Below are 22559 nucleotides of genomic sequence, written 5' to 3'. Positions count from 1 at the left end.
ACTGAAGGCATAAGCTGTCCTCCATGACAACTGTTTCCACCGCTCACACCTAACCTTGTAGTACTAGTACATGAATGTGAGACCTGGCAGGGTGTTAAAAAAAAAATGTCATGTTCGTTTAATATCACGGGAACTAAGGATGTGTTTGATAAAATTAAAATTTAAAACGTGAATTCGTTAAATTATTAAATTGTTAAGTATTAAATTTGATATATTTGAGTGTATAGTTTATTATTTATTTTTTAAAATAATTTTATTTAAAAAATTTAATATCATTTAATTAATAAAATATTATATTTTTTATTATCAAACACGTTTACCTGTGTAGAAAACATCAAGGCTGACGAAAGAGTGAGATTGCTGCAACCATCAATCGCCATCCCACTTTGACTTTTTAACATATAATCACTGGAGAAGAAGATAATTCCCAAGTCAACCCACGATAATTCTATTCACAATAATAGGAGTAACCTAACTGAGATAATCCTTACTGTTAATTAAGGCACGGAAGCAGGTGAAATTGGTGAATTATTACTTAAAAGCAAAAATAAATCAGCAGAAGAAGATATTAATTGACTAATACTACTCCCATATAAAATGAAATGGCGGTTAACTGAGATACTAATACTTACTGTTAATTAAGGCACGGAAGCAGGTGAACTATTACTTAAAAGCAAAAATAAAGCAGCAGAAGAAGATACTGACTAATCTTACATATATAAAGCGTCCAACGCCTTGTGAACAGTGCAGATGAGCCGGTTATGCCGTGATTTGTCTGGCTTTGAGGGGCCTTTTCGTCCTTTGATGATGGGTGGCAGTGGTTTCGTTGTACATTCCCACTTATGTCCAGGTGGCTCTCTTTTAATTTACACGCGTGGTTGGTCGTTGCTGTCCGAAGCGGTTTGTGGGTCCGCATGGCTCTTATTCTCTTTTGCTCGTTCTCGGTCACCAATTTGCTCTCATTGTTTTCTTGCTTGTGTTCTCAGCTGTTCAGCAAATATAACTTGAGAAAGTTTCTTTTGGTTTTGAAGTGCTTTACTGTTCAGCAAACTTAGGCCGTGAGCTCAATCTCTTTTTGGCTCTGATTTTTCTTCTTAGTTTTCTTTCGCAGCTTCGGAAATAACTTGAACAATTTATGCGGTCAGCAGGATCTTTTTTTTTAGCTTTCACTCTTCTTTTTTGTTTTTTTTGGTAGCTTCGGAAATAACTTGGGAAAGTTTCTTTTGGTTTTGAAGTACTTCACTGTTTGATTGGCTTCGCTGGAAATTTTTTTTTGTTGCTGTGGTTTTTTTGTATAGTTCATTTTAGGAGTCTGTTTGGTTTCCGCTTCAGCTGTGTATAATATGCTTTGAGAATGGGTCGAAATAGAGTATATGGAAGTTTGGAAGAGGCTCGTGCTGAGAAAAACTCGAAGGAGCCGCGAGCAACGTGCTGCTGCTCAGCGTGGGACAAAGAATGATGCGCCATTAGGAGTGTGTACATTAGCTGTCACAGCTTTTAATATACATGACCGAAATGCTGTGAATCAGCCAAATATGGGTGTCGTTGAATCTTCATTAGGTTCGGGCTCAGTATTGTCATTTGCAGAGAACAATGCAGAGCACTTTCGAGCTGTATGTCTGTGCTTATTTTGAGCATGTCTCATGCAATATAAATTGTTGTTTAAATCTTTTGGAATAAATGTTAAATTATTTATGTTAACAGTGGTTAAGCCTAAGCATGTACTTTGGTAAGACAAACGAGATTGACTTAGTTAAGCATACTAAACTCACAATCTTTAACTATGCTTTGGTTGTTTTAAAGGAAAATCAAGGAGATATATGTAGGTCTGCTGGTAATGGTGCTAGCGAGGTTCCAACGACTAATTCAGATGCTGGTGAATCATCTTTGCATAGGCGACGTCGGCGTACAAGACGCTCTGTGACTAATCCATTGACCACAATAATTACAGAGCCTGCAGTATTGCTCAGTGATGCAGAGCAATTTCCAACCGTATGTTTGTGCTTATTTTGAGCATCTTTCATGCAATAAGATTGTTGTTTAGACCCCTTGCAATAAAATAAATGTTAGACTACTTATATTACCGGTGGTTTTATCTAGGCATGTACTATGGCTAGACTAACCAGTGGGTGAGATATTAGTTTTTGTCTATTACAATTCAGATTGACTGATTTAGCCACACTGAATTCATGGTCCTTAAGTATGCTTTGGCTGGTTTGCAGGAAAATGAACAAAATGTATCTGCGTCTATTGCTGATGGTGCTAACGAGATTCCATCAACAAATTTAGATGCTGGTGAACCATCATTGCATAGGCAACGTCGGTCTAGAAAATGAGCTACGACTGATCCATTAACTACAATAGCTACAGAACCTGCTGTATTGCCCGATGTTCCAAGTTGTCCATATTGTCATGCAAAACAATTTCCTCTCATTTTGGCCGTTCTTGTTTAGAAATGTTCTACTACATCTATCATTTTATCAGGTGACAGTTTATCTATTTCCTTTATAAATATATCTTTTTATCCTGTGCTCCTACGCCTTACGACAAAAATTGTAAAACTGGAAAATAATTAACACTCGTATTAAAATTCTCGCGATGCCACTTCTCAGGTGACTCCATCATTTTAACATTCTTTTTGTTTGTATTAAAACCTTTAAATCATAATTAAAATTCTCATTAAATCTATTCATCGATATGTCCATTCCCCATGCACATACAAAAACACTATATCTAACAAATCCTATTGTAGTAAATTAATTACTCCTCTCACACTCCAATTTTCCAGACTAATACCCATTATAGTAAATTAAGAAATCCCAACTACCTGACGCACAGCGTCAGGGCAAAAAACTAGTACCATATAAAATGAAATGGCGGTTGCCCTCACTTTTGTATGTAAAATTTGACTAGCCAAAACCATCCGCCGGAGAGCCAACACTACTGGAAGCTGAAACTTTCATTTGTTTATATATATATGGGATAATTTCAGAAACCTCCCTTGAGGTTTCTAACAATTTCACTGAGCTCTCCTGAGGTTTGAAAAATTACATATACCTCCCTTGTTATTTAAAATGACAATTTTATCCTTAAATATTTTAATGAAATTCCCTTATTTGGTATGCTTATACTTAGAATGAGTTTTAAAATTATTTTTTCATTCTTTGTCCTTCTTATTCCTTTTTTAAAAAATTTTCGCCAATAAAACTGTAGAATTACTACTATTGCCTCTAATTTCTATCTAATCAAATGTCGAATTAGTGATTTTTTTTGATGAGTTAATTTTATATGTAATCCAATGTTTTTGATGATCTTTGTTTTCTATTTTTGGTATCAAAATTAACAATAAATAAAAAAATGGCCCAAAAGTATTACTAAATTATGATAATTCCACTATTCCAAAATTTCATAAAATTCATAAACTCTAAATGAATTATTTCAACATTTTCTTTTCTATCTTATAAATCTAAATCTATAATAAAATACCATCAAAAGTATCATATCATAATAATAAAATTATTATTATAGTTGTTTATCAAATAGTAGATATGAATATGAAAAATTTGGCACCTTTTCCTTATAATTATACTAAATAATCTTATAATTGTATAGAAAAATAAATTAAAACTCATTACACAAGAGCATTTTTGGGTATTCATTTAAAAAATTGACCAAGTCAATATTATTTTAAGGTTTTGTTACTAAAATTATCAAATCAAGAAAGGTAAGTGCAATTTTTCAAACCTTAGGGGAGCTCAGTGAAATTGTCAAAAACCTCAGGAGAGGTTTCTGAAATTATCCCTATATATATATAGAATTAATCTTCTATATACTGACAGTATACACTTCCACCATTTGATGCATGACACATAATTCGAATTTGAATTTGAAACCTAAATTTTGCACATGTGTCGTGCATCCAACCGTGATAGTATATACACTGTCAGTGCATATAAGATTTACTCATATATATATATATATATATATATATATATATATATATATATATATATATAAACAAAAATAGTAGTGTTTTTTCTTTCTTCTTCCCCTATTTACGGGTTTTCTTCGTTATTTTTCTTTCGGCCTCGTTCATCTTCATAGTCTTATTTGGAAGGCAGTTTCGTCAATTGTTTGCACATTTGTTTGAAACTGCCCCTCATGATTTTAGTTAAAAATCCATCCTTCAACTTTGAAATGGACTTTCGCTAAAAATGATGATGGAGATCAGAAGGGTAGCAGTAATTTCTAGGCATAGATGGCTTTCTTCTGAGTCTTCTATGATGTAAAATAAACCATATGGATTCCGCACTTATGATGCTAACAGTGCTCTAGTAATATCAGAAGGCTGTCCACGATAAGTTTTAGTAGCTGATCAAGACTTTCTCGGTGATTGCACGTTTGCAACGTAAATGAATAATAGTCCTAAAGAATCTTGAAACTGAATTAAACTTGAAAACATGCTTACCAACACCAAACAAAATTGCTAAAAGTGCTCTAGTCTAAATGATTTCACAGGTTAGGCAGACAAGCATTGCCCAAATGGACCGAAGCTGTTTTAGTGTCCTGAATCATTGGAAACTGATGGAAGGTTTGTCTTCATTGCAGCACGTCACTCGTCAATGTATGCTGCGGCTTGACTAGGTTCAGGAGCTGGAAAGTCACATTGCTGCAGAATGTTTAGAAAAATGGATGGTTGAAGTTGAAGAATTTGAAGGTATAATTCAGATACTACTGGGTACATCATTGCCTAAGCGAGTTGTATCTAACCATCCAGGAAGTTTTCTATGACATTACATGTGTAGGTTTCTGATTGACCTCAACTGATTCATAGCTAATAAACCAGATCCTGAAGGAAAGACATTATCAGAATATTCCAAACTCTGTTGAATTGGATAAACAGAGATTTAAAGTGAAATTCGTTCAAGACAATAAGTGCAATAAAAACACAAACTTGTATGCTTGAGAGCAAAGAAATGCAGAACATTTTATGAAGATTAGTGTGGGTATCTGTTACCCAGTGAATCATCTGGAGTTGATGATGGAAGAGCCAATTATTGACTATATATATATAATGCCCTGATGAGCGCTTAAGGATTCAAACGTTCCATCTCGGTAGATTGAAAGCAAGAATGGTGAGCGTACCACTGAGGTATCATTATTATCAAGGCATCCAATCAACAGAAAGTTTAGCTGTCACAGCTAAAAAAGCAAGGCGTGCTCAAACCAAAATTTCTTGTAGCATCCGTGAAGCCCTGATGGGCTAACATAATACATAAACTGCAGATGTTGTTGCAGCAATGCAAGCCAATCCATGGCATTGGCTGCAGGCTGAACTAGGAACCATTGTAAGTCACAATCAATGTTGCAACTTGGAATCCTAACCATCGTTTCATACACTAAACTTCGTACAAGTTCCAATCAATCTTGATAGTACGGCTGGGGTTCGGACAAACAAGGTTTTCGGTTCTTCATACTGTGTCAATCTTGTCCACTGGAACGCTACCCAGTAGGAGGCTCTTCTTAATAATACGGCTGCAAGCTTTGTTATTAATACAAGGTCAATCTTGAACACTGTAACCAATGGTAACTGAGTTTGATTTCTTGCTTGCAACTCACTGTAAATATGACTAGTAGTCTTCTGTTTGATCCATTGACAATTGCAGTTCATGTATTGCAATTGTGAAATCAAAATACTAGTACAAAACAAAGTAGCCAACATATTACGTCTTCATACTGAATTGGCAATTGACTCAAAATATATCAACGTTCATATTTGAATCACTAATTTCAATAGAGTAATTTAGTAGAGGGGAAAAAAAACCTAGGCTTCTAGGAGGGCTTCTTACTCTGCTTCATTTCCCTGGGCATTTTCATTCTTGTCTCCACTTTCTTGTCCAGCTTCTTGAGTAGTCCTGTGGGAAGAAACAAGCTGCCCAACCTTAACATACTTCTCCATAAACTTGTATTCCCAATCTTGCAAGGTTTCAAGCTCAGAATTGCTGAGACCTTGAATGTTTCCGGTGAGATCTTTAGGGTCAAAGGACATGAGAGCCAAGGCACGACTTGCATCCCTCCCAGCAAACAAGGCATAGGGACCACCAGGACCGTAAAACATTCTTGATCTGGAAACATCATAGATCTGTCCTTTGATGGCCATAAGCAAGGGCTTGTTAGGGTCCTTGCCATCATAGGCTGATAATTCTTCCTCGGTCACCTGATCCCCTAACTGTACGGGCTCTCGGATTACATATTCATTTGTCCTTTTGACCTCCATGTAATCCCCTCCTGCCACGAACATCCCGCATACTATTTTGTAGGTTACAATCATCATTGCTAATATTGTGAAGAATGCTGTCGGGGATAAACCCGTGTAGTGGGTTGTTGAATCTGCAAAGCTTGTCCAAAGACTCATCCTTTTTTTGTTTTTTTTATGAACTTCAAATTTCTGAGCTTTTTTTTTTCTTTTCCTTTTGGGATGTGAAAATTTTCTGGAGTCTGGGATCTGAATGGGATCAGAATTTGGTAGGAAGTTTAGGTCGAAGGTTTTAACGCCAGCTAACCACAGCGCTTACTGGTGAGAAGAATAAGGCGGCGTATGTATGTTTAGTCATCAGTGGACTACTTTTGCCGGCCCTTGCTTGATGATTTATTAACAATGAAACCTCAGCCGTCGATGTAAACCAGGAGATGTCCTAGTTGGTGAACACGCTCAAAATCATCTAAGACGGCTTGACTGGTGAAAGGAAACTTTTGACTTTTGTACATAAAAATTGTTCCTCAATAGATGGGGCAGAAAAGATTTTTTTTTTGAGCTTTTCCTTTTTTGTTCCCTTGGATATAAATTTAAAATGAAGCGAGCGGAGAGAAAAATCGAGGAAGCAGGTGGGCAATGGTGCCTTTCCTAGTCAATAATTTGGTTCTAGTCTATGGAGTACAATTCCTGCGAGCAAGTGCTATTGGTTTAGAAAAACTGGTGTGTTTAATTCTGCAAGTCTTCTAATTATGCACTCCTTTGTCAGTGTCTATAATTTGCGGAGGGTGTTAGGTAATTTCGTGGTAGATGATGGTAGTTTGGACCTCTAAGGTCAGAAATGTGCCTACTCTTCCAGGAAATAAAAAAAAAAAATTAATTAATGAAACTTATATTTGAAAAGAAAAAGAAATTAAAATCAGGCTACAGCCTTTTAAGATGATCATTTGGAGAGCATAAATGGAATTCAGTCTCTTAATTCTTGGAACCAATTGGGTTAAACGGCCTGAGATTAATGTAAATTCGTGATGATGCTGTCTCCTAATCAAGGCAATGGGGTACTATACTAAGAGAAATGAAGCGTGCTTCATCTATCCGAGGTTAAGATGATACATTTTCTGGCTCGATTGCAATGCGCCACTCATCAATATATGCGGCTTGACTAGGATCCAGAGTTGGAACGTCACGTCCATCAAGAATTTTTATAATACCTTCAGAAGAAGAGCTGCATCACGCACGCTCGCCACCCTTTCCTTAATCGTGCTGTCAGCCTAACACTTCACAGTTTATCACTCGTGGTAAATTGGTGAGGCAAGCAGCCAAAATGTCTGCAATCATGATGGATATTTGGTCACATCTGAAGGCGGACTGTCTTATCTGAAGCCCAGTGAAATGGTTTGGCTGATTCTGTCCATTGAGTTAGCAGCAATTAACTTCAAAGGCCAGTTAAGAGGATTCTTCATCAGGCTGCCATTATATTTTCTTTTGAACTCTTTGAAAGTGTGTTCTGCAACATCGGATAAGCAATAAAGTGCATCAAAGGATTCATGATTTTTTCGAGTCATTTGTAACTTGTAGGAGATCCACGTTCAGCCCCTTGAAGTGAAGTTCAACTCCTACCCATACAGCATCTGCTGCATTTCTGAAATTTGTTAGTTTCTCATGTGTGCCCGGGCTTTTCTCAGCATGCAAGAGACCTTCCCTCACAGATCGTTGCAATTCGGCTGCAAGGTCAGCTTCGTTGTTGGGAAGTGCAATTGCAATGCTTGTTAATGTGATTAAAGGCAATGTCCAGGAATTAGGAGGCTCTTTTGCATTCAAGTTGAGAATTTGGTCCTTGTCAAACTCTATCAACCCCTTGAGGCCTGTAGATTTCATGAGAAGCTGACCTAAACTTTTGGGTTGTTTCCTTTTACCAGTCAGAATGAATTGATTAACACCCGAAGATATTCTATCCAGGACTCTGTTGGGCAATTTTGGGTCGTCTTCAAGCAATAAAATATAAGGGCCAAGATCTGGGTCACTTCTAGACTCTGGAACTGATCCGTTCTGATTGTTTGACGCAGCAGAACTCGGGTTAAGTTGTCTCTTGCAGCAGTTAAGAAATGACAATACAAAACTTGGACACAAGATAGAAGACGTTTGCAAGCTTTTGCTTACTACTATGATACCTTTCTGGACTGCAATACAGATGTTAAGAACAAGAATCTTTGCTCGTTGAGCGAATTTCTTGCGCTTCCGTCCACGAACTTGAACGGATAAAGGACTTTCCTCCCATTCTTCTAGTCTCTGTATCCAGAAATTTGGTATTCTCAAACTGTACCAGCATATGTCGTTGCCTTCCGCTAACCACTTGAATTTTGTTAGGGTAAACCATTGGTTTACCGAGATAAAAGTTGCCATAATCACCCCAAGAGACTGAATAATGCATATAATATAGATGGCATCTCTATAATCAGTATAACTACCATTGCCAACTATCTCCCAAACATGTAGATACGTTCTAAAAACTGCTTCAGTTAGGGTGGCAGCCTAGGAAAAAGAGATTACCCCTGAAGCAAAGCAGGTCACAGAGCGAGCAATCACAAATTGGGGGCCCCAGTTTCAGCCATCATCCAGTATTTTCAGCACCTCGGCTGTAAGCTTCCTGCTTTCTTCTGATTCACTTAAAATCGAGCTGTGTAGTTCAGAGTACTTGTGTTGAATATATGCTTTAGTGGTTGGAATTGCGATAGCAGTGGAACAAAGTAATATGATTAAGAATAGCGACTAAAATAACAATGATATACTCTACTTTAGGAAGTTAATTACCTCGGTTCCTAATTGGATGCAGATATCCACGAAAGTGGTGATGACCAGGATACCTAATGCAGCTAGGTTCGTCCAAGTTTCAATATTATTCAATGGCCCTAAAGAAAGCAAGAACACGCACATTGAGGTACACAGGAAAACCATTACCACTCAGCTTTGTTAGCTGATCAGAACTGCCAGGCATTGGATTATTCAAGTCTGCAGACAGCTTCAATGCCACTCCTAACACTGTTAGTGAAGCAGCATTCAGGGCAGAGTATTTGGTAGGAAACCAGAGCTTCTTGTGACGGAAACCATGGAAAATATCAGCCACCACTGCCAGAAAGCAGATCAGAGATGCAATTGCAATATAGAAACCTATCCAGATCAGCGGCTGAGCATATTGTGCTAGTTCTTGTAAAGTTCGCTGGCATGCTTCATATCGTTTTAGCACTACTTCACAAATTATGCTATCACAAGGATCATAAGGCATTGTGCTAATTCTTTGTGGCGGCTCTGCTACAATGTGTGGCTACATTCATTGAGAATCCTATATAAAGCACTGGATTTAGTTTTAGCGCCTAGGCCATTGTATTGACGAGTTCTTTCAGCCACTGCACTAGACACATAGGACGTCAACTATTTACTGTCTGCTCTTTGTAGTGCTGCCAAGAGGAAGCTCTTTTCTTAATATGTAACCGCTTAACTTCATTGTTTACCATCACCGTGATAGGTGACAGCGTATGAAATTAGGCTGGTCCAAATGCATGGGTGAAGGTTTAGAAGATTAAATTATGATTCAGATGCATTGGAAAGGAACTGTTATAATGCAAACAGCTTCGCATCTTCCAATAGAGATAATGCAACTATAAAAGTCTTCTTTTTTTTTTTTTGAGGGAATACAGCTATAAAAGTCTAACAACACGTTACAAGGCCAGTTGAATTGAGATATAAATATACATCATGAAATACTTCTAAAACAATGCATTAATTATAAGGTCGGTTGAATTGAGATATAAATATGTACCATGAAATACCTTTGCTTTTGGATCCAAAGATTTGACAAAGGATTTGACATTCTTTCAGATTCCCTGGTTGTTTAGAACTGATAATTACAGATGCTGCTGTAAAAATGCATCCACCATAAGCAACCAAGCCGAGCAATGGAATATCTCCTCCGCCTCCTAGAGAATGCAATGTGGCCCCGAGTAGTAGAACTTACAATATCCAACAGAGTAATGCAGTTGTAAAATGCACTCCCAAAGCTTCAGGGCTAAAGCTACAGTTAAACAAGGGTTCATGTTAATACCAAAACACAAAATTTAATGTCACTGCAATTTTTTGTTAAATGTAATGAATTTATCTGCCAAATCAAATACCATCACAAATTGACTTGAGCCGTATAGTCTTGTCATGTTTGATGGAGCATCAAAACTTTGGTCTGACGATATCATTTTTTGAAAATAAGTGGTAGTAATATCTCTTTCTTTGAAAGGCAAAACAGTACTAGTCTAATTGGAGTGGGAAACAGACTATGACTCACTTTCCATTGATGCCCAAAAAGAAGCCAGCAAGAACCATGCAAGTGCCAAATGCCATCATGGGGATGTATAGATCAGGCGCATTAATATCACAATATGGAGGTTTGTACAAAATTTCACCTCCAACCATCTCAGTTGCTCTTATCCAGTGTCCCTATATTCACAATGCAAGGTGGCCAAACAATTAAATTCATCATGCAAGCACTTTGGAAGTATAAATGAATCAAGAAGACATCCCAGTTATTGTCAAAAGTAAGAAGGAGAAAAGAATAATCTCACTGATATATGAACATTTTTCTACATACCTTGTGCAGAAAAGGAAAGAGAATCATCTTGATTTTATTCTTCACGTAGTCATCATTCACTTCCAAATAGTATTGGGGATTTGAGAGGTGTCTGCTTACATAATTGCTTTGAAGAAATGATGAACTTGACCCAAAGATTTTCTCGCCGTATGCACCAAATTCATTTTTCACAAGATTGTTTCCTGCTTCAATGAAGACATTTCCAATTGGATTTATGCGCTCGGAGGTCAAGGGTCCAGGCAACATGGTATTGGTATTACTACTAGAACTTGATTTTCCATACATTGCTAGAACAAACCAGAATTGTATGCAAATTAATAATCGATAACCCTTAGATTCAGAACCTGTATCATCCTAAAGAATGGCAAGAATTCAACTGTTCTATCTAAGAAAGAGGAAATACATATGTTGATATCATGTATGTTGTCTTTAATGCCTCTACTCAGGCTTTTATTTCAGTTACACATCATCTTCACCGGCTTGCCTGTGAGTTGCATTATCGTTGGATAAAGAATTTGAAGCAAATAAATTTCTCTGATTGACTAAAAGACGCCACTGATAAATATCTGCTGCAGGATCGGGAGTGAAGCCTGATAATTCACACTGTTCATGAAGAATTTCAAGAATTTTTTCAGACTCACCCAGGAGAATAGCAGCTTGACGGATGCTTCTCTCCCTCTTTTCAACCGCATCAGAGTGGCACTTCATAGATATAATATGTGGTAAACTGGCAAGGCAAGCCAAAAAAATATCTGCAATCATGATAGATATTTTTGCAAATAATTGTTCATCCGTAAGATCATTGCCTCCTTGATAGTACAGCAACATAGTTTTGCTAATTCTGTACAATGAATTAGCTGCTATGACCTTTAAAGGCCATTGAAGTGGATTATCAGGCAGCTTTCCATGTTTACTTGCCTTGAACTCAATAAGATTCCTTTCAGCTACTTTGGCAAGGCCTTCAAGAACTTCTGGGGATGTTTTCCCTTCAAGACTGTTAATATCTTCCTCCAACCACTTGTGATAGAGTTCAAGCCCAACCCACACCAAATCTGCTGCGTTGCAGATGTTGATGAATTCCTTTCTGTTATTCTGGTGCTTCACTATCATGTTTGCAAAGCGGAGGCCTTCACTGACGCTTCTTAGCAACCGATCAGCTTTGTCATTCTGAATGTTGGGAAGTGCAATGGCAATGCTTGCTAGGGTCACTACAGGTAGAGTCCAGCAATTAGGAGGGTCTTTAGAACACAAACTTGGAACTTGTTCATTATCGAAATCTGCTACCCCATGAAAGCCTTGAGATTTTCCCAGAAGCTCAAGTAAATACTTTGGTTGCTGTTTTTTCCCTTTGAGGATCAATTCATCCACCTCACAGAAAACTATCTTCAAGGTTTGTCTGGGCAGTTCTATCTCCCCTTCAAGTAGTAGAATGTAAGGGCTAAGATTTTGTTCCTCACCATATTTAGGATCTTGATGCCTTTGATCAGTTGAGGCAGAAGAATCAAATTCAGATTCAACCCTGAGTATCTTGATACGAGATAGCAACAGCTTGAAGAAGCTCAAGAGGCTAGCAGATAATAGCTGAATGAATTTACCGGCCCCGACAATCATAATCTGAACTTTTATGCATAGACTTAAAATGATATATCTTATATTGTAAACAAGTTTTCTGCCCTTAATACCCCGGATTGAAAAAGGTATGCGGCTTTCCTGCCAATATTCCAGCTGTTGCGTCCAATATGTCTCAATTTTCAACTCAAATTTGTTGCCTTTTCTGCGTTTTTCTAAGCATTTCAAAATTGCAGCAGTGAACCATCTAAACGTAGGGGCAATGGTACCAACAGCAATTCCAACAGACTGAACCACCAGAATACACATGGTTGACCAATGATAATCGGAAGAACTGTGTAATCCATAGAGATTGGAAATACGAATTATTGCTTCACCTAGAGTAAGGGCGCTTAGTAGACAGATTGCTCCACAAGTGGTGGAGGTTGCAGAACGTGCCATCACAAATTGGGGGTTACCCGTTGCTGCCATCACCCAATACCTTCTAATTACTGATTTTACATTCTCAGCTGAGAATGTCCCATTTTGGGCATTTTCATCATTCAAAGCTGTTTGGTCCATTTCTTGGTACTGAGCTTTGATATGTTCCTTGACAATTGGAACAGATAAAGCGGAAGAAACAAATATCAGTAACATGATAAACATGACAGTTGTGGCCAAAATGTATTCAGTCCATAAAGAGTAATCTGCCACATTAAGACGAATTTCTATGCAGATATTTACAATGGCTGTGACCACTAGAATAACTAAGGCCATGAGACTCATTAACATTTCTTGGTCATCCATGGCTCCCAAGGAGGTTAGAGAATTACCCATTACAGAAGTCATGAAAATTGTGCTGCTAAGCTTTGAGAGCTGATCTCTAGTACCCTCCATCGGAGTGTTAAGGTCAACTGTGAGCTTCGTTCCTACACCTAACAACGTCAAGGTCATTGCGTTGAGAGTAAAAAACTTGCATGGGAACCAGAACTTTTTACACCGGACTGCGTGGACGGCATCAGCAGCCATTGAGAGCGTGCAGATCAAAGAGGCTGCAGCAGCATACAAACCTATCCAGGGCAATGGTTGAATAGTTTGATCAATGTAATCTCCCATAAGCTTCTTCACCTAAGGCCGACTAAATTTGTCAAGGGATCAGAGAATATAGCAATTTGCCTTGCATTTCAAGCACAAAAGCAGTGCCGTGGGCTTGGGGGAGTCGAATGTATACGTATAGGGTTGATTATGCTCTGTTTTTTTTTGTTTTCTCATTTCTTGACTTCAAGTAATAAAAGTTCTATTTTACTACTTTAGCTTTGGTGTAAACACTGACAATTTCTAGAACCCTACGACAAACATTTTCTCTCGTCAAAGTATGAATGTTTACTAGTAATATTAGAAAGGTCGTCATAGCTCCAAAAGTCATTCAAGGAGGAGCAACTCTACTTTGCAATCAAGGGCTTTTTACCTGAAACCTTTTGTAACCAGTAACTAAATGAAATACCAAAAGTATAACCATTTTCAAGTAAAAATTCAAAGAAGCTCAAATCAAAGGGGTTATGAGAGAGTTTTTAAATAATAATAAGAAGGTGTCGTGATCAAATCCTAAATCATAAAGGAAATTTTTTATATTTTACCCTAAAATATAGGGTCAATGGTCCACGGCTTGACTGTAAGAGTGGTCTTGTATCATCGCACATAGCAATCTTACGCGTCTTTTGCCTCCGACGGTGCAGCCGTCATGGGTCGCAAACAGACTTTAAGAGTAATACTAGCATATAATTGGACATTATCTTAAGAGTTTAGCGACCATGTTGATCAGGCGAACTCTCGGCGTTGTCCTTTTTTTTTTTGTCAATTACGGCAGTTTGACTTTTGTAAATCCTAAACTTAAACCCACAGGAAACCACCAAAAGCCGGTAACTTTGGATGGTTCCTGAGGAGCTTAAGAACTACCCAAATCCCCCTCCCATATTCGATGTGGGACTACACACCTGACAGAGTGGCTACTAAGCCTTAAAGAAGAACTCTCACACACCCCGACAACAGTGTCATGTCTTTTTTGTCAATTACGATAGTTTGACTTTTGTAAATCCTAAACTTAAACCCACAGAAACCACCAAAAGCCGGTAACTTTGGATGGTTCCTGAGGAGCTTAAGAACTACCCAAATCCCCCTCCGCGTTGTCAATTTCAAGCGAAGATGCCCTGGTGCTTGGGGCGGTAGTACGAGTCATTTTCTCTTCCACTGCTTCATTTATATGCCAACGGCGGCTGCTCAACTAATATAAGTCGTTCACCATATTTAATACTAAGTAAAAGATTCAAGTTTGTGTCTCTGTCACTTGTGGAACTACTAGTAATGCGTAAGAACCTTATTGAGGCGCAACTTGGTGTGGTAATCATCATGAGCCGCTGAAAAATGTACTAATGTCCTGTTCTACTCTTGGAAGTTGGAATGGGGTAAACTTTTTCTATGATTTAATTTTTTTCTACAAAACCAAAAAAAAAAAAAGCACAAAAATGCAGTAGTATACTGTAATCAACATGTAATTTGGCAGCGACTAAATGATTTTAATCGTTTCATTAATGATCACTGGGTTAGCCCGTAGTTAAATAAATATGTACTACTGTAAGAGTAAATCTTATATCAACTGCCATGTATACGCTATTACGGTTTGATTCATAACATGTGTGTAAAAGTTGAATTTCAAATTTAAATTTTGCATAATTGTCACTCAATATGTTAGTATAGGAAAGATTAATCCCTATTTAAAGACATAATTTTGTTATAAGTAAATTTTATATACACTGTCACTGTCATTGTATGCACTATCACGATTAGACTATACATGTGTCATATATCTAACGGTGACACGATAGTGTATACGTTGACAATGTATATAAAATTAATCTTTTTATTATTACACAACAACGTCACGCCTTTAAATATATGAAGTAGCATGGGCAAGGGAAAAAGGGGCAAAAGTGACTCTTTCTTTCTCTTTTATTTGATTTTATTACACCCATCCCTTCTCCCTAGATTTTATGAATCTTAACGTCACCAAATTTTGATTTATCAGTACCATAAACTCATTTCTTGCCTGGTGGGAAAGAGGCGTGGATTCCATCCATGACTGCCAAGCCCACGCGTTGGGAATGTAGTATTCCCTAAAGCAACTGAAAGGCGTGAGATATCCAGCAACTATACCACGCCTTTATGATGTGGCATCTGAATGGGAACGAAGTCAAGAATTGTGGATACATTTTCCCGCGCCTTGAGAAGTCAAGTCTTAAAGGCGCGGTTATATATATCAACCCGCCATCGGTGGTTATAAAGGCTGTTTGATTAGGATCCAGAAAGGAATATGGCGAATAGAAGCAATTTTTACAAGAACCCTTCTTACGCTTACAACAGACAATTTAATCTCAACTCCGTCCTTCAAAATCTAACCAGTAATTAACGAATCATTATTTTCCCAATCCTCATTTATCAATGGAAATATTCAGCTTTGCAATTAGGTTTTTTTTGTCTCTTTTTTTTCAAATTTTCTTTTATATTTTCAGCTTACAATATCGCCACTGGAAATGTTTCTACTGCTGCTGAGCCAGTCCCCGCCGACGATAAAAGCGTACGACATCGCAAGCGCCGACGGGAGCGGGAACCGCCGGCGGTCCAGAACGATGAAATTGGAGAAAGTAAAGGCCCTATGTCGCACCAGGACTACATTAATAAGAGAAGGTTAGTAATGATAAACCACCGAGTTCTTTTTTTTTCTCTCTCTCTCTCAATTAATATTGACTAATTTGCTTGAATTAAGGTGCTGGTGAATTGAGAACTGATTAATTACTTGGCTATCAGGAAGGAGGTTAATTCTGCTGCTCAGCCTTATGAAGAACTATCTGCAGATGTATTGGTACTTAAAATTGAATTATGCTGGTTGTTTATTATTGTAAATTATTGTAACTTTTCAGTTAAATTTGGTAAGTTTTGAATTATTCTTTTTCATTTTCATTTTGGGTGCAGGGAAGCTCAAGTTCAGTTTTGCATTTAGTACAGTATGATAGTAAGCTCTCGTTTTTCTTTGTGGATGCATATCTTTTTAAACTGTTTGGAGTTTTAGTCTTCCTTGTGAATATGAGTGTTCGTATGGAAATAGGATATCTTAGAAATGCTTGGAAGCAAACAACTATGCAACTTTTAGGTTTGAGGTTTTAGTTTCATCTCACTCTTGGTTTTTTTTTTTATTATATTTTTTTTAATACTGGATCATGTGTATGTTGGAAGGAAGACAGCTATTGCTACTTGCTATTTCCTTTTCCCCTTGTCCTACATCATTCCCTACCGTGTCCTTTTCTAACTTCTCCTTTTCCCCTTGCCTGTTTGCTGTATATATGCGTGGACACATAAACACATTTTTGTATGCTAGTAAAATAAATGGCTCCTTTTGTGCCTGCCATTTAACTTGGGCAAAAAATGGAAGTTGAATTTCCTGATTACTGATTGTCTTTGACTATGCTTCCTGTGGTCTAGTTCCCCCCTTTCCGTGGCTTTCAATTGCTTTAACTTTTTTTCTCCAATAATTATATATTCTATAGTATTGCACTTCTAAGTAATTTCAGCTTTGTTGGTGATTCCTGTTGTCTAAAATCATGTGACGTAAAAAATGTGCAGGCGATTCCAGTTCTTCTAGTGAAGTTGGAGAAAAGCAATATCCTAATAGTGGTTGTATAGGGCTGCTACAATCACTTCCAGATGACCAGAATCCTTCTACATCTGGTTTGTCACTGCATGGATTGAATCTTTAGCATATCTATTTAACAAGGAAGAGTCTGTGCGCATGTGTGTCTATTCAGTGCTTGCAAATTCTTGCGTGCACTGACACTTGATGAAGCAGTTCTGCATTGTGATTCCACTTGAACTTGATGAAACATGCAAGTTCAATTACCTACTTTTGCCTATATTTTGCAAGTTACTAACAATTTAATGCATATTAGCTACTTTGAACTAGTTCTGTTTTGCTAAATGATAGTCTTTTGATGAATTCTCCAGGCAAGTGCTGGTCTTACATTTCAATTTACAACTTTGGCAGTTAGTTTAACTGTCTGTCTCGATATGATTTGCAAATATATGTATTAGTACAATTATTTTCCACAATATCAGCAAGAAGCTTTTTGCTGCCTCGAATTTGTCTATTGTTCAGTAAATTATTGATCGCTTTCATTTCTAAGTACAATCTTGCATCTTCCATCCCATTGGGTTTCAATTTGATGTTACCTTTTAATAGCTTGTAGTTTGGAACTTCAAGCTGCATCTTAAATTCTGTAGGGTGCAACAGTCTTGGTAGACAAAGATGAACCTCTTGATGCCTTGAGTTTTCATGCCATCCAGTATCTTCTTGTTTATGGCTTTTTTGGCTCAATTTGTATTTTTTATCAGATAGCACAACTGGAGTTGATAGAGTTAAAAGTCGAAGTGAGCAGAGACTTCCTCTACCTGGTGAGCCTGTTTGCGTTGTTTGTGGGAAATATGGGGAGTATATATGCAATGAGGTGGGTATTTCATGCTTCAGTTTTCAGTTCTGTTCTGTTTATTGGGTAATTACCTGACCACCTTGCATATTGCTTAGTAGACCGATGACGACGTATGCAGCATGGACTGCAAAGCTGAGCTTCTACAAAAGTTTAAATCCCAAGAGGTGGTATGTGCTTTTACTTTCATTTCCAGTTGGATTTTACCGTGCATTCTTTCACACATTGCCAACTTTCTTGTAATTATACCAGGGTCCTGTAAGCAGCAGGCTTGTTTTCGATTCCTTCTCTCAAGCAGGTGGCTCTTTGGAAGTGCCTGAATCTGTTCAAGACACATGGGACTATGACCATAATTGCTCGTCCAAGAAGAGATCTAGTCTCTGTACATATGAATGGTAAGCTCACGTATAATTGATTTGTCATAATTATATATGTTCATGGGATAGACTAGCAGCTTGGAGCATTTACATATGTTCTGTACCATCTTATGCAAGAGAATGAGTAACTCTCTTCTGCATCATGAATTTGATGATATTCATCTTGCTGTTGTAGCTGGAAATGTCAGAGGCCTGGGCATCTTGCTGAAGATTGTTTGGTGATAACATCTCAAAGTTGGTTCCTTTCATCTGGGGAGAAATCCATCGAGGTACTTGTTTTCTTTTTAGTGTTCTAGAGAGTTTATAGTTGATGGCTGTAGGTCACTGTCAGGGAAAGTCATGCTGGGAAATTTTTCTTCGACAGGAGGGATCAGTTCAGAAGATACCCAATCCTATACCCAGAGACCTTCTTCAATTGTACAAAAGGTTTCAAAATTTCTTTTATGCTTAGCTTGGATTCAGATATAGTATTTCTATTTGAAGTGTCATTTGGCTATCCAGTATTTTTCTGGTTGGAAATATCTCAATCAGAAATTTAAAGAATGAAGTAGAGAAACTGAAACGAAGGGTTGGCTTTGAGACATGAAGCTGTGTAGAAGAAACTAGGTTCCTTTTCTTGTCTTAGGTTGGATTTGGCTATGCCATACACTGAATGATGTTGAAACAAACATGCTATTTGAATATCCTTTAGACAATGGCATTTTCAGTTTGTTAGTAGCATCTAGAAAATGATGTAAAGATTTGATGCGTTCAGCATCCAGTGAAATATCATCAGACCAGACAAAAAGCAATGGATATACGTGCCACTAGGATTTGTTGATCTGTACAATTTTATTCAAATTTTGTGGCTGTAATCATGTGCTGAACCGTGTTTCACTTCTTTGAACTATAACTTCTAATTATACATTAGAGCTACTTTATCAGTCATGGAACAACCAAATGTTGAATTGTTTACTACATGCATCTGAGTTTGTACAATTATTATTCAGAATGGTACATGTCATTGTCTCTGTCCAGCAATGTTTTATTCTTTCTGGTCTCTCCTTGTCTGCAGATGTCATAATATTGGCAAAACCTTTTTGACTGCAAAATGTAGTGTTTGCCGTGGATCAACAACTCTGGCTACATGTCTAAACTGTAGTAATGCATTTTGTGACAGGTACTGAGAATTACTTTTTTGGCTGCTTTTGTCCTTACCTGTTGATGATGTTATTTTATATTATTTTCCAGTCTCTAAACCCTTGTCAGTTTATTGTGAATTGTGAGTTTTGGATAGAGAACATGTTGAGTGGGATTTCTGTACTGGCGACTAATAGTAGAATTTTGTTTCTTTGGGTTTTGCTTCTCTAATCAGGATGCATGTGGGAGATTGGCTTTGCAAATGATAAAATTGACAAATTTGAATAAGAGAAACTATTTTGTTTGGGTAATGTTCTGGAATGCAAGAACAAAAGGCTAGAAAGTGAAGTAGCTGTACCTTTGTTTGAGGATTAGGTGTGTCAATGTTTTGTTTCTTCTCCAAATTGTTGAAAAATGCCTTAAGTAAACTAGCAAGTTGAAGGCTTGGAGGATGTTTAAGACTGTTTTTAAGAACTTCATCAATATGGCAAATGAAAAATCATGATGAATTTAAATCCTAATATACAGAAATGCCCTGGATGAAAGTGGTTGGTGAACTGAATTTTGGATATATCCAGTGCAGGTCATTTGGCAGACCACATTATGGCACACTCCTGTCATCGACAGTTTTACTCCTATAAACTTAAGCGTTTGGTAAGAATTCATTCCTATTCTCTGCCTCCAATTTCAGTATATTTTTATTTTTATTTTTTGGGTGTTTTAGAAGTTGAGCCTGCTCTGTAACTGTGGCTTGTTGAGTTTCTCTCTCAGCTATGTATCTCTCCAGAGTGAAGGTTTAAAGTTGTTGCATTCTTGACTGCTATGCTCTTAAGAATTGATTCTAGCACCAGATATATAAATATTATTGCACATTTCTATGGACTTCTTGTGAGTTCTTGGATGTAAACATGACCAGTTATGTTTCTGGGTTTTTTGAGTTCCACTGTGTGAAGGATAATCCTTGGATTGTGTTTATCATCCTTCCATTTTTCATATTTTCTAAAAGCTTCACACATGCAATCCATATATACCTCCCAATAACTCCTCATTCTTTAACTTAGCAAATCTGCCATTTGCCGCAGAGATGGTTTCTCTTTGGGAAAGTGCAGAATATTGCCCATACATGCCCCAACTTAAGAGTGGTAATGGTGATAGTAGGTTTTGAATTGCAAGCTATTAAAACATGGCAAGCTGTGCCTTGAGGAGTAGGAATACATTTCATGTGTAACAGACTAGCTGACTTGTCCAAGCTGATATTTTGAAGAGACATTAAACTTTGGACAGGCACCTTTCGGATGCTCCATGTTAGCTAATCTGGTTAATCTACTCATTCACAAGAGCTGGCCACCAATTGTTACTCACTTTTCAATTTGGTTTATTTTTTTTCCTTTATGTTGTTGTGATTACTAATATCTTCATTCTGGAGGGGTGTACTATAACTGTGATATCTTTAAATTCTTAGTATTGATCTTGATCTTTCTGTCATGTTTTATTCAATTTGCATAATAGGTCAAATGCTGCAAATCGACATGCCAGGTGACTGACATCAAGGATCTCTTAGCTTGTCATTATTGCCTCAACAAAGCTTTTGACAAGTTCTATGATATGTACACTGCCACATGGTAAGTGACATTAGAGGCTGTTTATGGGTTGGATAGCAATATTGATTAATCTAAAACACCATTTTCCCAGTTTCTGTGTGGAAAATTGATATTTACTCACAAATTGATTTCATGAGTTATATCTTACACAAGTTTTGATTTGCCTTCCCTGGTTTCATACTTTTTGTACTCTTGAATTTTGATATTAGGTGGATCGAATGTGTTTCAAATTGTTTATCCCCCTTTTTCTTTGGTAATTTGGATTGGACTTTGTATCATGAATATCAAACTGTCATAAGATCCTGGTGACATTTAGATCAGACTCTTCTTTCTTGGTGGCACTGCATACATCTTTGTGCTTTTGCCATTTTGCTTTTGTCCTCCTCGTTGTAAGCAGGAAGGTCATTCTGTGTTCTAGATACCATTTTAGATAGTCCCGTGGTTGAATTGTTTTACGAAAGACCCATTTGGGGACCCCCTTTTTAGTTTGGATTTATGTTGTTGCCCTCTTGATTACCTAACCTTAACTATTCTGAGATGACAAAATTTAGAATGCTCAACCACAGGCTATTATTTCTTCTTCTCTATTTCCTCATGAACGACCGATTGCTTGCAGGAAAGCAGCAGGGCTTTCTATTATCTGGGGTTCTATTTGCTGCGAGGATCATTTTGAATGGTAAACATTTGCTTCTCCAAACAATTTGCTTCTGCATCAAGAACCAATTATTTCTATATTTATAACTGTCCCAACCATGAGCACATGCTGCAATTTTACAGGCACAGAATAAATTGCTTGAGTGCAAACGTAGAAAACAGTGCCTATATTGTCAAACATCATGGCCAAGACCAGATTCGGAAGCCTATCCAGCTGAGTGACTTCATCTTCTAAAGAGGTATTAGAGTTGGAGATGCATATGGCGACCAAAGGCAAATAAATATGGTGGATATACGCTGGCACTTGCAAGCAGTGTAAAGAAGTGGGTAATATCTACATCAATCTCCAGAGGCCGCGGGGCAACATCAGGGATGGCAGTGCTGTTGAATTTCTCGATATATTCCAGCCGTTGTATGTCTATTGTGCCCATCAATTGGAAGGTGTGGATAGATCCAAGAAGTTAGAAGTTGCTGCATACTGCCCATCTCATATGTGCCGAAACTTCTCAGAAAAAAGATGTTGATAATGCATCGTAAAAAAAAAGCCTGTGAAGCCGTGACTTTTTCCTTAACAGTGTCCATATAGCATTGTCGTTTAGTAAGCCTCGGTTCTATGGGATATCCTTTTCGCTTGTCCCATTATACACTGCAGCTATCTGGGATTGCTTTTAAGTCCTTTTTTTTTTTTTTGGGGGGGGGGGGGGGGGGGGGGGGGGGGGAATCAGATCTTGTATTTTTGTCAGCTTTTAGGAAAAAAAATGGAAAAGGAAGAGATAAAAGAAGCTGTGAGTAGCTCAATCCTCTGGGCAGCAATGTTGTTTTGCTTCCATTAATCAAGGA

General features: G+C 37.6%; 4 protein-coding genes across 7 annotated transcripts; 2 read left to right on the top strand and 2 right to left on the bottom strand.

The window, feature by feature from the left end:
- The first annotated feature begins 874 nt into the window (after nucleotides 1–874).
- LOC140012863 (uncharacterized) lies at nucleotides 875–2466 on the top strand. Its single transcript, XM_072061229.1, has 3 exons — nucleotides 875–1613; nucleotides 1804–1992; nucleotides 2223–2466. The coding sequence occupies exons 1-3, from the start codon at nucleotides 1374–1376 to the stop codon at nucleotides 2334–2336; spliced, it is 543 nt and encodes a 180-aa protein (XP_071917330.1). The 5' UTR covers nucleotides 875–1373; the 3' UTR covers nucleotides 2337–2466.
- Nucleotides 2467–5567: 3101 nt separating this feature from the next.
- Nucleotides 5568–6415, bottom strand: LOC140012912 (membrane steroid-binding protein 2-like). The gene has a single exon (XM_072061458.1). The coding sequence runs from the start codon at nucleotides 6413–6415 to the stop codon at nucleotides 5846–5848; it is 570 nt and encodes a 189-aa protein (XP_071917559.1). The 3' UTR covers nucleotides 5568–5845.
- Nucleotides 6313–13763, bottom strand: LOC140004561 (uncharacterized). 3 transcript variants are annotated; one of them, XM_072061456.1, is made up of 4 exons: nucleotides 11531–13763; nucleotides 10890–11074; nucleotides 10587–10738; nucleotides 6313–10316 (listed from the first exon to the last, which is right to left on the bottom strand). In XM_072061456.1, the coding sequence occupies exons 1-4, from the start codon at nucleotides 13551–13553 to the stop codon at nucleotides 10262–10264; spliced, it is 2415 nt and encodes an 804-aa protein (XP_071917557.1). In that variant the 5' UTR covers nucleotides 13554–13763; the 3' UTR covers nucleotides 6313–10261. The 3 variants fall into 3 exon arrangements, with proteins under 3 accessions (XP_071917557.1, XP_071917556.1, XP_071917558.1); XM_072061455.1 differs by having other exon boundaries at nucleotides 6313–10322; nucleotides 11531–13762; XM_072061457.1 differs by lacking the exons at nucleotides 6313–10316; nucleotides 10890–11074 and having other exon boundaries at nucleotides 10592–10738.
- Nucleotides 13764–15540: 1777 nt separating this feature from the next.
- On the top strand, nucleotides 15541–22485 carry LOC140012985 (uncharacterized). Of its 2 annotated transcripts, none has more exons than XM_072061813.1 (15): nucleotides 15541–15892; nucleotides 16004–16178; nucleotides 16299–16353; nucleotides 16464–16503; nucleotides 17112–17216; nucleotides 17877–17989; nucleotides 18070–18135; nucleotides 18221–18363; nucleotides 18521–18614; nucleotides 18710–18771; nucleotides 19400–19504; nucleotides 20043–20118; nucleotides 20974–21086; nucleotides 21682–21741; nucleotides 21843–22485. In XM_072061813.1, exons 1-15 carry the CDS (start codon nucleotides 15805–15807, stop codon nucleotides 21952–21954), a joined length of 1407 nt encoding a protein of 468 aa, XP_071917914.1. In that variant the 5' UTR covers nucleotides 15541–15804; the 3' UTR covers nucleotides 21955–22485. The 2 variants fall into 2 exon arrangements, with proteins under 2 accessions (XP_071917914.1, XP_071917913.1); XM_072061812.1 differs by having other exon boundaries at nucleotides 15543–15892; nucleotides 18070–18138.
- The last annotated feature ends 74 nt before the right edge of the window (nucleotides 22486–22559 follow it).

This window comes from Coffea arabica, chromosome 8e (genome assembly GCF_036785885.1).
Source record: "Coffea arabica cultivar ET-39 chromosome 8e, Coffea Arabica ET-39 HiFi, whole genome shotgun sequence".
In the NCBI taxonomy this organism is placed as follows: domain Eukaryota; kingdom Viridiplantae; phylum Streptophyta; class Magnoliopsida; order Gentianales; family Rubiaceae; genus Coffea; species Coffea arabica.
The sequence above is the reverse complement of the archived record's forward strand: the minus strand, read 5'-3'. Positions and strand labels throughout refer to the sequence as shown.

Bases quoted from the DNA above. Each gene is read 5' to 3' on its own strand.
- LOC140012863 (XM_072061229.1), top strand. From the start codon at position 1,374: ATGGAAGTTTGGAAGAGGCTCGTGCTGAGAAAAACTCGAAGGAGCCGC. The intron at 1,614-1,803 runs GTATGTCTGTGC...GTTGTTTTAAAG, and splicing joins ATGCAGAGCACTTTCGAGCT to GAAAATCAAGGAGATATATG. The intron at 1,993-2,222 runs GTATGTTTGTGC...GCTGGTTTGCAG, and splicing joins ATGCAGAGCAATTTCCAACC to GAAAATGAACAAAATGTATC.
- LOC140012912 (XM_072061458.1), bottom strand. From the start codon at position 6,415: ATGAGTCTTTGGACAAGCTTTGCAGATTCAACAACCCACTACACGGGT.
- LOC140004561 (XM_072061455.1), bottom strand. From the start codon at position 13,553: ATGGGAGATTACATTGATCAAACTATTCAACCATTGCCCTGGATAGGT. The intron at 11,075-11,530 runs GTGAGTCTGAAA...TCTTCATTGAAG, and splicing joins TCAAGCTGCTATTCTCCTGG to CAGGAAACAATCTTGTGAAA. The intron at 10,323-10,586 runs GTGAGTCATAGT...GTTTAACTGTAG, and splicing joins TTTTTGGGCATCAATGGAAA to CTTTAGCCCTGAAGCTTTGG.
- LOC140012985 (XM_072061812.1), top strand. From the start codon at position 15,805: ATGGCGAATAGAAGCAATTTTTACAAGAACCCTTCTTACGCTTACAAC. The intron at 16,179-16,298 runs GTTAGTAATGAT...CTTGGCTATCAG, and splicing joins GACTACATTAATAAGAGAAG to GAAGGAGGTTAATTCTGCTG. The intron at 17,217-17,876 runs GTTTGTCACTGC...ATTTTTTATCAG, and splicing joins CCAGAATCCTTCTACATCTG to ATAGCACAACTGGAGTTGAT.